General features: G+C 36.9%; 2 protein-coding genes across 5 annotated transcripts; one reads left to right on the top strand and one right to left on the bottom strand.

Annotated features, from left to right (window-relative positions):
• Positions 1–15: 15 nt before the first annotated feature.
• On the bottom strand, positions 16–3,460 carry LOC135940594 (uncharacterized). Of its 2 annotated transcripts, none has more exons than XM_065485542.1 (18): positions 3,238–3,460; positions 2,781–3,172; positions 2,675–2,725; positions 2,573–2,617; positions 2,456–2,506; positions 2,331–2,384; positions 1,899–1,958; positions 1,747–1,818; positions 1,647–1,700; positions 1,548–1,589; positions 1,421–1,492; positions 1,334–1,369; positions 1,160–1,277; positions 1,042–1,107; positions 856–983; positions 693–786; positions 501–629; positions 16–441 (listed from the first exon to the last, which is right to left on the bottom strand). In XM_065485542.1, exons 1-18 carry the CDS (start codon positions 3,353–3,355, stop codon positions 332–334), a joined length of 1,692 nt encoding a protein of 563 aa, XP_065341614.1. In that variant the 5' UTR covers positions 3,356–3,460; the 3' UTR covers positions 16–331. The 2 variants fall into 2 exon arrangements, with proteins under 2 accessions (XP_065341614.1, XP_065341615.1); XM_065485543.1 differs by having other exon boundaries at positions 2,784–3,172; positions 3,238–3,458.
• Positions 3,461–4,554: 1,094 nt separating this feature from the next.
• On the top strand, positions 4,555–14,952 carry LOC135940379 (spermatogenesis-associated protein 20). Of its 3 annotated transcripts, none has more exons than XM_065485242.1 (13): positions 4,555–4,706; positions 4,832–5,079; positions 5,141–5,272; positions 5,474–5,693; positions 5,912–6,058; positions 6,134–6,460; positions 6,543–6,722; positions 6,778–6,990; positions 7,046–7,238; positions 7,792–7,960; positions 8,090–8,295; positions 13,742–13,941; positions 14,205–14,952. In XM_065485242.1, the coding sequence occupies exons 1-13, from the start codon at positions 4,638–4,640 to the stop codon at positions 14,472–14,474; spliced, it is 2,574 nt and encodes an 857-aa protein (XP_065341314.1). In that variant the 5' UTR covers positions 4,555–4,637; the 3' UTR covers positions 14,475–14,952. The 3 variants fall into 3 exon arrangements, with proteins under 3 accessions (XP_065341314.1, XP_065341315.1, XP_065341316.1); XM_065485243.1 differs by lacking the exon at positions 5,912–6,058 and adding an exon at positions 5,748–5,891 and having other exon boundaries at positions 4,556–4,706; XM_065485244.1 differs by having other exon boundaries at positions 4,693–4,710.
• Positions 14,953–15,421: the final 469 nt, after the last annotated feature.

Raw genomic sequence — 15,421 nt, 5'->3', positions numbered from 1 at the left:
AACAATGCAAGCATATATTCTAATTAGGATGTTTGTTTTATTAATTTTTTCTTGGTAATTTGTGTTTTCCTTTTCCATACCAACCACCATCACAATCTGCTATTAACTGATTCTCAATCAGATCAGGTATAGCATGTAACAAGGTTTTTAAGCAAATTTAAATAAAGTAAATCATTTCCCGACCCCAAAACAAACTTGGATCAATGAAATTGAAAATTGGTGCACGTTTGCACTGATATAAAAACACTTTTCAACAAACATCATTTGAACAGTGCATATTTTTTGGATTCGAAAATTTGTGATATAGATTATTATTTCAGCCCCAACATGGCTACAAAGATTTCTCACAAATAAAGTAAAGGTAATTGTTGCAATCTTCTACTTTCCAAACCACACCATCATTGGCTGGCCCAGTTGACACGCATTGTCTCTTTGGATCACCTAATCAAATGAAAGGTAAAAAGAATCATCTGATGATAAATTAATATATTCTTCATTACCATTGAGCGGTTGGTCAGGAGCCCAGTTTGTGAAGTTGAATTGCTTTTTGATTGTGCTCCATTGGAAATCTCCTTTGCCGTAGTTGTCGCGCCCACTGGTCCAATAATTGTAGTTGGAGTTGCCAATGACTAGAATGCCAACAAAAATAAAGATAACTGCTCCATATACACAGAACAGGGCAAGAGTCCTACTCGCAGAAATCATTGCGCTTTCTTCTTCACTTTCAATCGAAGCTAATTTCATATTACGCTTTTCACAATTATTACTGGCAACCTTCCAGTTCACCTGGAGCAATTGAAAAAAGTAACATGTTATTCCACCTTTTATTGCACAACACGTATGATAATACTCTACCCTCGAACTGTTCTGGAAGTAATATTCATTGTTTCCCAAAGTAATCACTGGTACTTTATTTTCAAAACGCCTGTTAAACTTCATCGGGAAACCGTTAAAATAAACGAATGGGTGTCTGTTTTGAATAGCTGCAGAATGAGAAAGGTAAACTTTAAATCAGACTGTTCAATAAAGACTGCACTTTACCTGATGAAATTAAAAGTCTGTAAACAATAGAACGGATTCCAGGATCTTCGCTATCGTCTTCATCATCTGGAAAAAATATGTATTCATTTCATTGAAACTCCAAGGCAAGAAATATTACCTTCTTCATCATCGTATGAAGCTTCATCGTCTTCGCTATCTTCACTATTTTTTGAGACATATTTATTATTTTGAACTCTATCTTTGCACATCTGTAAGTCCATCTCAACACGCTTCATCTATAAGTGTTTAATTTTGTAAAATATTTAAAGCATACATTTTGTTCATGCTTTACTTTTAAGTTGCAAGCGTTAATTTCTCTATTTTGGATCTGCAAATTTTCACAAAGTTATAATACTACAATTTTTCACTTTGGCCATACGACAGTAGCTCGTTCCTCTGCGTTCTTCAGGGATTCTTGCAAATTTGTAATTTGAACATCTCTTTCAATCACCTATAGCAAATTATAATCATGAAATCGAAAGTTTGCCCAATTTGTTTAATAATACTCCTGTTTGAAGAGCAGTTGTGACTGTTTTCTCATAATTAAGCTAAAATGATAAATATTTTGCCATTCAAAGAAATTTGCATTCATATATTTTTATTACAGCGCTTTCACAATCAGCAGCGGATGGATTTGCAGTGGATGATTTTGTCTGGAACTAATGAAAGCTGATATTTGAATATGAGTGGTTGCAAAATATTTACTTTTCCTTTTTTGACCGGCTTCGACTTTTGGATATATACATCAATTTGCCTTTTTGGTTGTTTTCCAAGGTTCTTTGAGGATTGACACAGTATTTAATGTTTAATTAAAACTCAATTTAAAAAACAATTTAATGCTTGCAGCTGTCACGTACCTCAAGATAAGTCATCCGCTTTCTCAGATTTTGAATCTCATCATCTTTTGCTCCTAAAATCTATACACATGGATTATGAGTAAAATTATATTGAAGAAAATTTATTCTAACAAATAATAATATATTTGAAATATTAATTAATTTATTTATTAAGTTTTTGGAAAAGCCCCTTTTCAGCAGGTCTTTGCAAAATCCGTAGAACTGGGAATTTAAATCGATTAACTAGATCAACTTATGATTTTTTTCTAGCAATCTTTAAACTATACAACAACTGACTAAATACGAAAATATTTACTATGTGCCATTGTTTAAAATAAATTAACATAAATAAATGTCTTTTATACTTGAAAAGTAATTATAAGTCTTCGGGAAAACTGACGTTTCAAGTTATATATAAATAATATTATTGAGGTTTTCTGTCTAAAAACTTACTACTGAGCATCCCATATCATTAGTCGGCGGCGGACAAATCGGTCCAGGTGGTATCTGATAAAATTGAGTAGTAAAAGGCGACATCCGTAGGTGCTTACTTATTTTCAAAGTGTAAACAAACTCACTATCCCTATTGGTCCGGGCTTGTTGTCGCATTTGTCTTGTAATTGCGTCATCTTTATATTGAAAGGGATCATTGTGAAACAAATCAAGATTCGTTCAGAATTTCCTATTATACTCACATCAGCAATAAGAGAATTAATTTTTTCATCTCGATTTTTGATCATCTGAATTAAATATGTTATTTTATGATTAGTTTGCTATTGTAAGTTTGGAGACTCAACCATTTTCAGCATTTTTACGTCATCAGGAAGCTCATCCGTTGACGTTGCGGCCTGTATAATATTTTTTAAATACCATCTTTTAAAGCCACGAGTTATGTAATTCAACTACTAGAGGTGGCAGTTGTGGAACCATAATCATTGGTTTCACTTGGGGTGCGATAGGGTCCACGACTGGATTTATTTTCATCGGGTCCTCTCGTCCCGCAGATAAAATTGGATTCACCCTGTCAGGCAGTGGCTCAGGGCTTCCAAGTGGTGGTATCCTCCACCTATTTCTGCTAACTATCGGACTCTCTGCAATTGTGCTAGAACTGTTGCTCGCGGCAGAGGGGTCCGCGTTTGGAGCAATTAACACTTCTGGCATTATTTGAACCCGGTCGGAAATTGCTTGAACGGGGATGACTTCGGGAATTACTGGAGCTTTATTCAAGATAGAATCCAATGTTCCAATAAGAGGCTTTGCAATTTCAGGCGCAGGTGTAGTTTTGGTAGCCGTCACTTTTGCGGTGAGTGGGAAAATGTTATTTTTTTGAATACCTAACAATATTAAAAAAGTAAATTACCATCTGAGGATGCAGTGTAAATGATCGTGGTGCTGGTGGAGTTGCTGTCTGAGCTTTGGCCTACCACCAAATAGGCAGTGGTGATTATTAATATAAGTTGGTTTATTAGGGCACGCATTTTTAGCCCTTTCGCTTTGCAACAAAGTGGCGTGGTGAGTGTGCTCTAAAACATTGTCCAGGAGAACAGTCCGGAAATGCAGAGCGGATGCCTCTCCAAGGTTTTATTGGCTGCTGTTGCTGAATGGTCGAGTTGTGTGACTCTGATAGAGTTTTTGGTTTCATAGTGTATTAAAATTATTTTGCAACAGGGAGATTTTTATGAAAATGCAAAATTAAATGTAATAATATACAGTATTATTGGTCCCTGCCAGCATGTTATCTAAAAAATTAAAGACGGGAAGAGTGGACCAAATTTAAATTTTACCCTTATATAGTTCACGGATAATGACGAAATATAATTTATTGAAAACTCATGAGCCAGTCACGAATCAACAGAATAAAAAACTAGCTTTAAAAATTGAAAATTATTTTTTAAAACAGCTGTGAAATTTAGACAATCGACTATTTTTTCTGACTTTCCAATCGTTGCGGGATCATGCCATTTTTAACCATTTGAACCATTATAAAACCGTCTGAAGCATCCAAAAACGGTCTAAATACGTCTAAATTGGATTCAAAATCTGTAGATAAGTGCATTATTTTGATTTGCTTGATGAAATATCCGCCAGTTTTAATTTTTAAGGATATTTTTCAAGAAAAAGAGAGTAAACATGATGCTTTATTTGTCACCGTTTTCAGTGGGTTCGGTATTTGGGTTCGAAATCAGACGTCCTTTCAACCTTCCCCCTAAAACCACCAAAAATCCATGAAGTTTGATGAAATAATAACCAAAATAACACGAAAAATAAATTCAAGGATTAACTTCTTTGAAAAGTGCACAATGATCGTGATTAGTGTTACTAGTGTTAGTGTTTAAATATAATGTGATTTGCGGCTCAGTGCGGTGCGATATTGTATGATACCTTAATGTGATTGATCGTTATAGCATTTTTTCGCTAGTGCTGTTCGCCCTTTCTTGCTTAATTTGATATTATTTGTATTTTATGTACTATATACATATGACATCGCAAGAATAAACATGAATAATATAAATTATTACATTTTTTTTGCATCAATGGCCTCCTGTGATTTTATAGGACACAGTGCTTGGAAAGATTTTGATGGTAACGATTAGACGAAACCTATTATTAAAATACAAAAACACAATTCTTTGTTGGTGTAGTGCAAAATAATATAGCTCCGGTCATTGCAATTATTCATCCAACTTATTCCAACGCGCCATAATGCAGTAAATTTATTTTTGCAAGAGGCGCATGCGTTCATCAAGCTGAACCTGTGTGATGTCCCAAACACAGCTGGTATACTATACACTCCACTCCACACTGCTGATCGTCAAAACAACGAACGAAGTTTGTGTGTTATCCTCTCTTACAAGCTGTGCTATCTGTTAAGCTCTGATTGTTGCATTGCAGCAATCATTTTTTCGTCTTATTGTTAGCCAAGAATAATCATGCGTCGGGCGTAAACATTGCAGCACGTCTGGTGCCAATTGAAGAAAGTCAACAGACGTTGCCACGGCGAGTGTTTTTCTCTGACGGATGGTATGTACGGCGCCCTGCGAGCTGCTAACACCTTCAGGGTTGCGGCCAAAAGTGTTTTGCAGTGCGAGGACCTAATTCGAGCTAAGGTTCCTGCAGTGTCGTTCGTCGGCAAAGGTTCTTATCTCCAGACTCCCCACAGGGCCGACTTCCACCAGTCAACAAGTAAAAATTACATCAACTGGTAATTTGTTGTTATGACGGGCACTTGAGAGTCAAAAAATCTTATTTGTACGCTCCTACAGTTTGTGCAAAGAGGACAAGAAGACAAATTTTGGAGTGAGAGAAATGGCAACTGGCTCAACCAAAAAAATGAATCGGCTGGCTAAAGAAAAGTCTCCATACTTGCTGCAGCATGCAGCAAATCCCGTTGACTGGTAACTATAATATTTCTGCTTGAATTTATTTAGATATCAAATTAAACTCAGTGCCTGAGCCGTTCCCTCAACTTCAACTCCGTCACTTCAACCCTTTGGAATATAGCATTTTTAGATTATTAATAATTTGGGAAACAATGGTTTACTGCTCACAATCAGGGCATCTGTGGAAATGTTGCTAATTTTGACTCACGCAATAAGGTATCCATGGGGCGAGGAAGCCTTTGAAGAAGCACGCAAACAGGACAAGCTGATTTTTCTCTCTGTGGGATACTCTACTTGCCACTGGTGCCACGTCATGGAGCATGAATCATTTGAGAATGAAGAAATTGCACACATCATGAACGATCAGTTTATCAACATCAAGGTGGACCGAGAAGAGCGGCCCGACGTTGACAGAGTTTACATGACCTTTGTCCAGGTGACTTGAATCGACTTGCATTAGTTAAATGGAAGTCTCTAAAAATACTTACAGGCCAGTTCAGGTCGAGGTGGATGGCCTATGAGCGTATTCTTGACCCCAGATCTAGTCCCTATAGCTGGTGGCACTTACTTCCCACCCAACAACACTTTCGGCCGACCTGGATTCAAAACTGTTCTGACAAGTCTATCTAATCAGGTGAATATTTTTTGTTTAAGGAGTTCTGTGGGAACGGTGGGTGGCCGATGAGCATCTGGCTAACCCCAAACCTTTCGCCTGTCCACGGAGGCACTTATTTCCCTCCAAATGATAGATACTATGGCCAAACTGGATTTAAATCCGTTTTGCTGGAGATTAGCAAACAGGTCTTTGTCGTCCACTCTAACATGTCATGATTGATTGTTTCATGGTGTTTGAATGCATCCCTAATTATTTTGCAGTGGAGGGAAAAAAGAGAATCTTTCTTGGAATCAGGGTCTAAGATAATGGAGATATTGGAAAGGACGTCAAAAATGGAAATTTCGGACTCAGAAGAAATTTCATCTGCGAGCTGGAAAACGTGTTTGGAGCAACTCTCGTCTGGATTTGAAGATCAGTATGGGGGCTTCAGCCAGGCGCCAAAGTTTCCTCAGCCATCAAACTTCAACTTTTTGTTTCACGTTTTCTCTCGAAGCCCTTCATCTCCTGAAGGAAGAAGTGCACTGAGCATGAGTTTACACACTCTGAGAATGATGGCCAAAGGAGGTATTCATGACCACATTTCTCAGGTAAGCTCTTAAAACTGCATGATGAAAATTTCCTTTACTTGAAATTTCCTTTACTTGAAATTTCCTTTACTTGAAATTTTAGGGATTCGCTCGTTACTCAACTGATGAAAGGTGGCATGTTCCGCATTTTGAAAAAATGCTTTATGACCAAGCGCAATTGCTAGTTTCGTATTCCCAAGCGTATGTTGCGAGCAAAGACGAATTCTTCCGCGACATTATATACGACATATTCACCTACGTTTGCAGAGATCTTAGTCACTCTGTAAGTATTATTTTTGTCTTCAAAATAAAGAAGAATTCACCCTGCTACTTTATAGTCTGGAGGTTTCTTCAGTGCTGAAGATGCAGACTCGCTGCCAGGATTTGACTCTCCAAAGAAAAGAGAAGGCGCCTTTTGTGTCTGGACACACGAAGAAGTTGAATCATTGCTGGAATCAAGATTTGCTAAAGAGGGCAGTGCGGTGACCTTGTTTGAACTTGCATGTCATCATTACGATATCAGAATGAATGGAAATGTAAATCCTAATCAGGTATTGCGTGTCATGTTCAACAACAGCTCCTGCTGAGCATTTTTTGTCCTTGCAGGATCCTCATGATGAGTTGAAGAACCAGAATGTGCTGATAGTAAATGGAAGTGAGGAAGAAACAGCAGAGAAGTTTGGATTGACAGTTCATGAGACGAAAAATGCACTTAAAATCATCCAAAGCGTTCTGCATGAATCAAGACAGAATCGCCCTAGGCCGCATCTTGATGACAAGTTGGTTGCAGCGTGGAATGGTTAGTATTGATTTTCAATTGAACGTGTTTTGTTTACAGTCGATGCTAATTTCTAGCTGTTTACCTTTTTACCACTTTAGTAAGGATGAATATGTAAAACAACTTTGTCTTTAATCGCTGCTTTAGACTGGTTCAATCATTTACTATAACCGAACAAATCTTACCATGGCAAAAACTATAATACAAGCCTATTTTTTTTTTATCAAAATATGGACAAAAACATTTCTCCAGGAGTTAGGAGGAGTGTTTTGAACTCAGTTGAATGAAATACAGTTTTCTCGGTGTAAAGCAGGCTGTATAAATCTATTTTAATGAGATTTTGAGTAATTTATGATAGCGTAAATTAATAAAAAATATATTCAGTGGCTCTAACTAACAAAAATATGTTTTAATTTGTTTGCACTATTATAAAACTTAAACCTAACATCTTTTTCTTATTAAATGGCCATAAATGCTTCCTGTTAGAGTGCGTTAGATCAAAGAATCAAACAAAATTCTTGTGTAACTGTTTTTGTAGAAGAAAATTGTTCTTAATTGCGCGCATTCTGTGCAGGATTAATGCTTTCTGGACTGAGCAAAGCCTTTGAAGCGACTGATGATGCCAGCATTTTAGACAGAGCGATCAGAGCAGCTAATTTTTTGGAGGAGCACATGTACAACAAAGAAACGGGCTCATTACTCCGCTGTTGCTATCAAGGCGAAAAGGGAGCTCTATCTCAAACGTAAGATTGACTTTCAATTTCAAACTATCATGAATTTAATAAACATGAATGATAAACTAGGGAAGCAAAATAATTATCCAGGCGTAACTAACACTTAAAAGTACTATCATTAATTTATTGTTTTTTTAGTGAGGATCCGATTTCTGGATTTGCTGATGACTATTCTTATGTGATTCGAGGACTGCTTGACCTGTATGAGGCCAGCGGCAACTCTAAATGGCTCGCTTGGGCAAATGAGCTGCAAGACAAGCAAGATGAGAAGTTCTGGGATGATGAGGATGCTGGCTATTTCTCAACTGCCCAGGATCCAAGCATATTACTGCGCCTCAAAGAAGGTTAGTAACACAATTTTATAACCTAAGTAAATTTAAGTCTTTATCGTGGGGAACCTATACGCCAAATAATATTCACTATATGTCTGTTAGTGCAAAACAGACCATATCATTAACCAAATTTTATTAATATATCAAGACCGTTTGATATCATGTTTTTGTACATATTGTGTTAGATAGAACAATAGAAGTGAATCAAGTAGTGCCGTTGTCAGAAACGAGTGCTCAATAATAAAAAAAAAACATTTCTCATACTTTATTGTCATTTATTAGCACAGTAACCTATATATGTCTTTTCAATAAGAATTTTTTTTTTAAAAATTGTTAATATTATTATATCAATTCACCCATCGAACAAATTAACAAATTTTTACATATCAATATTAAAATTAGATATTTTAGTCGCTCAGTGTTCACTGCTCAAATAACAAGACTTCTACACAGCTTTCTGACACCACGTACATGACTAATGAAACTTCTTGTTGTTGCCCTGAAAGCATATATTATTGCTGGTCCTACCTGTGTCTATAGCGCAGATAGGCTGCATGTAGGCATGCAGTAATCAAATCAAGCCTTCCTTTAAATAAAAGGATCACTGAAGCAATACTTATGAGCCAAGAAGTTGTAAAAAGGATGACTAAAATCCAATTTATGCCTCCGCCTTTTTCATTCTGTCCCTTTTTTGACTCATCCAAGAAATTTGAAAACATCTTGTTTATATTTTTAATCTCTTCTTCTTCCAATTTTTTGCCATCTCATTTCCCTCATCCTCGTATTCCTCTTCAACACTGTAATCTTCTTCTTCATTGTATTCATAATCCTTCTCTTCTACGGGCTTAGTATTATCAATTACTGTTTCATTATTTAAAGCTAGGATGTTAAAGAAAAAGCTTTAGAATTTAAATTTACAGACATTGGGTGTAACTTACTGCAGGATTTGTCCAAGCCATTTCTACTGGCATTGTACCCTGGAAGATACGCGCATTTTTCTCTGTTGCACTGGATCATTTTTCCACATTGAATTCCGCTTCCAGTCACAAATGGTAAACATGAGATATTGCAATACCGTCCAAAGCTATGGCCGCCAGAGCAATCTAAATGCAAGGAATTACTTTAAATTCAAACAAGAAAATTTAGCTGCACCTTGGAGCGATGAGCAAGTCGGTTCCAACACAGCTTTGTGTGTAAATGCAAAAGTTTTGTTTTCATCGTATGAAATGGTTTGACAACCTATTTTGGCTGGTAGCGCTTCTTCCCCCACATGAAGATCAATATAGGAATATTCTATTGAAAAAGTTATTGCGTTAATCAAATTAATAAAGAGCTAGATATAAATGGAAAAAAATCTAAATGATCAGGCTAATACTTTACCTTCCCCTCCACAAGTCTTGAATGGCACGTGAAGGGCAAACACGTGATGTTCTAGTCTTGCATTTACAATTGGCAACTTGAAAGTTACTACTTCCACCTCGCTTGACCTGTTTGAGGCATATCGTAAAGCTAAACGCTTCCACTTCCCGTTTGTAGGCTAAAAGTATAAAATCGTTTTTAAATTAACAGCGCAAACTTTGAATCATTATAGTTATAACTCTAAACGAATCAAGGAACCTGTCTGAACAAAAGCATCCCCGTATCTTTCGCGGAAATAATAGTGGATGCTCAAACAAGGAACGTTAGAAAACATGTTAGTCATATTAACGGTTATGCTACTTTCATTAACCTTGCCTCTATGAATTATAGCGTCATCTGCAAAAATAAATTAAAGCTGCGGGTCACATGATTTAAGAAAATACCCATTAATGTGAGGTTTTCAGTATCCAGTGGAGTTTAGGGTTGAAACTTCTGCTGATAAGTGAAGGAAGTTAATCATTGAGATATCGAACAGAACTTTCCCACTTTTTGCGTCCATCAAGTCAACAGGTATTAATTTTTTAGGCCGCAAGACTTTTTTAACTCTGATTGTAAAGTGCACCCATTCTGAGCCATTTTTCAAGTATGTGGTCCGTTCTGGGCCTGAAAACGCCGAATGAGTGTTTTGGCTTTTTGACTTTTGATATTCATTTACCTTTACTACATTCTTAAGAAAACACGAGTCGACCATGCAAATTTCCACTCTCAAAGTACCAAGATCATTAGTAGGGTCAAGCGTAAAGACGTAATGGAACAAAATTTCAGGTGTGTTAGTATGAGGCGTCAGATTGAATTGAGCGCTGTGTTCAGCCAAAACAGAGAAGTGCAATTCGTCGCGGAATTCAGCTAACCTAACATTTTTTCCGGGTTTCGTTTCTACTTCTGGAAGGTCTTAAACGGAAGAAATATTTCTAAAAATACATAATGCTCTAATTTTAAGATTTACCATTCCATCTGTCATCTAAAATTGGAGGTAAAGCAAAGTGTGAAACTGCATGTCGCCTCATATTCACCCAGTTATTATCAGTAAATCTGTGTGAAAGGAACTTGAAGACCTGCAACAAAACGATACATATAAAAACCTCAACGGTCTTTAAACTAATTTTACCTTTGTCGTCGACATTGAAATTCTTTTGAGGCCTGCGGTTGAAATTGATGGAGCTTTTTAAACATTTTACGTGAGGTGTAAGAAAAATTAGGATATATACTTTGATGAACAAGCAAATGGGGAACAATAGGCATGATAATCCAAGACAGACCGACCGTCTTTTCCTGAGGGCCGCTGTGTAAGCACTGCAGCACATTAGCTGTTTCAAGGTCTTTCAATACATAAAGTTCGTCAATAGTTAGAACTGGAAATATAAAAAAAATGTTTGGATTGCGTTGTGACATTTATAGAAAAAATGTATATATACCTGCAGGTCCTAAGCACAATAAGATAAAGAAGATCTTCTCGAAGTTTGCTATCATTTTGACTTGCGCGATCGAAAGCTTTCTCAAAATTCAAAATATCAGAACAAAAATTAACGTCAACTTTCTATGGTGAAAAACAAAATCGAAAATGACATAAGCTGCCGAGAAAAAGGAAGCTTTTCAAGCTTGCAATAGCATTCTTCCTGGCTTTTTAAGAAAGTAATATTTTAAATAAGTTATAAATTCTTTAGATTGCTCGCACCATCCGCGAGCCAATTACGATTATTTGGGTGCATCTTTGTTCAGGGAAATTCACATGGAAAATATTTAGCATTAGAAAGTTTTGAACATAAGCATAACAAAAGCAGCGCCGAAAGCTGCAGTTGGAAATTTCTTAAAATTCGTTGATTGAGCCAAATCTGCTAGTAGACAATAACTTCTTGGCAATCAAATCGCTTGTATTATAAAAACCAGAAACAGGCATAATATGTCAATTGCAACTTTTGTCAGGAGTAATCTAGCTGATTTGCCTTTTATTTAGAAGTACATTGCAACATTTTCGTACCCAGGCCCCAGGCATTAATTCGGGCGGCAGGAAAGAACTCCCCAGTAGCTACTTAAATATTCTTAGAAATAGCGCATTTGGCAATTTTGATTGAAATCACTCATGGTACTTTGAGGAATGCTCAATATTCTTGGAAATAAAGTGTTTGGAAATTTCCACTAGTGTTGGTACCATAAGGGATTCACACAGACTAAGATTACTTTTTGTATTTTTTTAGGCTTTCGCACGTCATGAGTTCAGTTTTCTAGAAAGACCTTAAACATTAAGGTGTTTAGTTTCCAATAATGTGTACTGTAGAAAGATTCAAATAATAGAACGTTACCTGCCTTACTGGATTCTAACATGGGGTAACTTCCGTCCGCGCCAGTGTGGAGCTCTGACCATGAGACACGAATATAAAACAAAATTGAGGCAGGCCAGCTAAATGGTCACGCCTGCGTGTGGGAGTTAAATATCCTGAGAAAGAAGTGTAAGGTGCTATACTTATTCACCTCTATTGAATGGAACAATAAAAATGAATTTTTGGATTTAGCAATATTGATGGAAAATCACATTTCTCTCACAATAGCAATGGTTTATAACATGATCAAGCTATAAAATCTAGCAATATCAAATTTTACGAAAACCAGTTATTTTCCGGAAAATTATAAGATTCTCAAGTTTAGAGATCAACTAAGGTATCAGGAAAACTCGATAATTAGTGAGCAATTTAGAGATCGTGAGGTTTTTCCAAATTATATCTGAATTCACCAGTTGCTCAAGCCCCTTAGTGTTTGAAGCTGATTGTGAAAATAAATAGCGCCAGAGGATACTTACGATTTTAATGCGACTCCGCTACGATTTGAGACTCAAATCTGCTCTTTAAATTATTAATTTTGATGTGCTGAAAAATTCCGTCCTGCCAATCGCCATAGAATCGTCGGGAAAGATGTTTTATTTCAAAAAAATATTTCTCACGTTTCTATATACGGCTATTAGCCGAACTGATTTACGATTTTAGGGGTTTTAGCATAACTGTGGAAGCAAGTTGAATGAAACATGACGAGTAACTCAACTTTATTTCACATAATCAACATAAAATAGCTGTGTAATTTATTCCATGCTTCGTTCTATTTGTTATCAAATAAGTTTAGATTGTACAAAGTAGCAAGAACCTTAATCTAGGTTTCATCAGGTCTTATAATATTGACTCTTTCTTAACTTAAATGAAAGTATCACTACTTATGAATAAAAATAACTGGGTGTGATTTCGTTTTCAATATAAAATATGAGGGGAATGCCTAAGATTGCCGTTTTCGAAGGGAAATATTGCTGTTTTGACGTATAGCAAAAAATTAATGATTTCGGTTTCTATTTAAAGTTGTTTTTACACGTACGCTGAAATAAGGTGTCCCACGCGTGCGTTTGACCTTTTCCTTCTTGACAATACCATATGGGTCTTGAGGGAGCAAGGCAGACTGTAACAAGCCCTTATCACGCCCGCGCGTGTACCCTGGTCGCTGATAATTAAAAAGCAGCTGGTAGGTTATTCAGACGCGTAGCAATTTCCATGAAATAAAAATCATCCCTGGTGCAACAAAGTTTAATTACTCAGCAATAGAACGTATGCGACGTCACGTGTGCTCCCGTTCCCGTTCACGCCAACCGCATTGCAGAGGTGGACTGAGTGGATATATCTCATGTCGTGTCCCCATGGCATTATTGGTCCTCGGCTCGCAAAAGCAAGACTTGATTAGCGCCTACATGCTCGAGCAGACCGGAAATTCGCTCGTTTCAGCATTGTGCGCTCGGCCTGTCAGCAAGGGAAATTGTCAGCAGGCGGCAGACAAAGTCTTCCAATCTGCATTTCTCGCTCAATCGGTGTTAGCAGTACTGCCTGCTGAATAATTGGCTTTCATCGTTTCAGATTGCCTTGGGGCCTATTTGTGTGCGTATCTCTAGCATTCAATCATGGTATCAAATACAGGTTGCAGAAAAATCTTCTCGAAATCAACTTTTTGATTTAAAAGTTTCGCCTATGGCTAAATGAAAGTAACAAGAATTGAAATCGCGGTGTTTCAGGACAAGACGGTGCAGAGCCGAGCTGCAATTCAGTTTCTGCATCCAATTTGATCCGTCTCGCTGGAATGCTGGAAAGAGAAGATCTTGAAGACAGGGCCGAAAAGCTTCTGCTCGCTTTTAAGCAGAGATTGGAGAAAATTCCTGTGGCTCTTCCAGAAATGAGCTCCTCCCTCCTACTGTACCAGGACTCTCCTACTCAGGTATTTATGTTTTCATTGCGTGTATTAAACTAAATGGGTCAAACACTAAGTTCAGCATGATAGCAGTATTTATTTTTGTTCGTGAGGATATTGTAATTAAAAAGTCTTCTTTTGTACTTGTCGAAAGCAATGTGTGGGAAAAAATAACAACATGAACATCGCCTCACGAGTGCGATTGTTAAAGTAAAATATTCGTTTGAAGAATCAGTCACATATATCTGACGGATAAAAGTTACGCTAATTAGCTAAATTGATTGTCAAAGGTGGTTGTGACTGGCGATCCAAGAAGCGAGAGTGCGCAGCGTCTTTTGGCAGAGATCCGCTCTCGACTGATTCCTGGCAGAGTTCTTGGCTACGCTGACGGTGACGAAGACGGCATTTTGTATCAGAAGAACCTAACCGTGAAAAAGATGAAAGTCTTGAAAGATGGTAAGGCGAGTGCTTACGTCTGTAAGAATAGCACCTGTTCGTTGCCTGTCACCAAGCAGGAGCAACTTCAGCAGTTGCTTGATGAGAGCGTCTCACTTCTTTAAAATAATACAACTGTTTCAAAGTCTGTTGCCAAACTGAAAATAATGATAAACGAATTAGATTTGCACTAGGTATAAGTATGTGTGAAACCTGAAAAGACCAAGCTGGCTTGGTTTTTGTCAAATCAAAAAAAGGAGGCTCAATCCACGGGTGACTGTTGTTTTTTTGTAGGCATTAGAACCGTCTAACTGATAAATGAAAGTACAATACAATTATGTGCAACAATTATACCAAACTCAATTAAATACTCCTAAGATTATACCGATAACAATTTATTTGACACCATCTTGTGCTAAGTTTACTCACGAGATATATTTTTGTCGATTTTAGTGCTATTTCTTATCCACCTTATACATATTTTCTTGCCATGCTGAGTCCTAACAATTATGTGATTGGAACTAACTTATATTGTATTTTTTCTGAACGATTGCACTGTTCTGTTAAATGTTGAAGTCTTAATAAATGATGTTTAACGCTTAATTTGCATTTATTTATTTCAAAATGCCTAAAGTTCCATATGAATATATTAATGTAAATTTTCGTTGGCTGGGTTTGACTTGATTTTGGACATGACTAATTTACGAAACTTTTGAGCTGTTCAGAAGAACTTTGCTTTTAGCCCATGTGAAAATTGAGAAACTTGGCAAAGCAACGCCGAAATTACAAGCAAATGAAGTTGTCTCATTGCATTGAGAGCAGTTATTAAAAAATCAATTGATTTTTTTCTCAACAGGGGCTTGTGTGGCCTACTGTTTGTGGTGACTCACAGGAGGTAATTTTGATTTAACCTCTCTTTCTACACTAAATAAAGGTTGCCCAAAGGCACTGAATAGAAATAAACTTCGATTTGAAATTGAAAAATATGAAAGCAGGGTGATAAAATCAGCAAAGTGCTATGCATCATGCTTCTCACATATGTCACACAGGTTGCATAATGTATTCGAGAAGC

Source organism: Cloeon dipterum, chromosome 3 (assembly GCF_949628265.1).
Source record: "Cloeon dipterum chromosome 3, ieCloDipt1.1, whole genome shotgun sequence".
Classification (NCBI taxonomy): domain Eukaryota; kingdom Metazoa; phylum Arthropoda; class Insecta; order Ephemeroptera; family Baetidae; genus Cloeon; species Cloeon dipterum.
The sequence above is the reverse complement of the archived record's forward strand: the minus strand, read 5'-3'. Positions and strand labels throughout refer to the sequence as shown.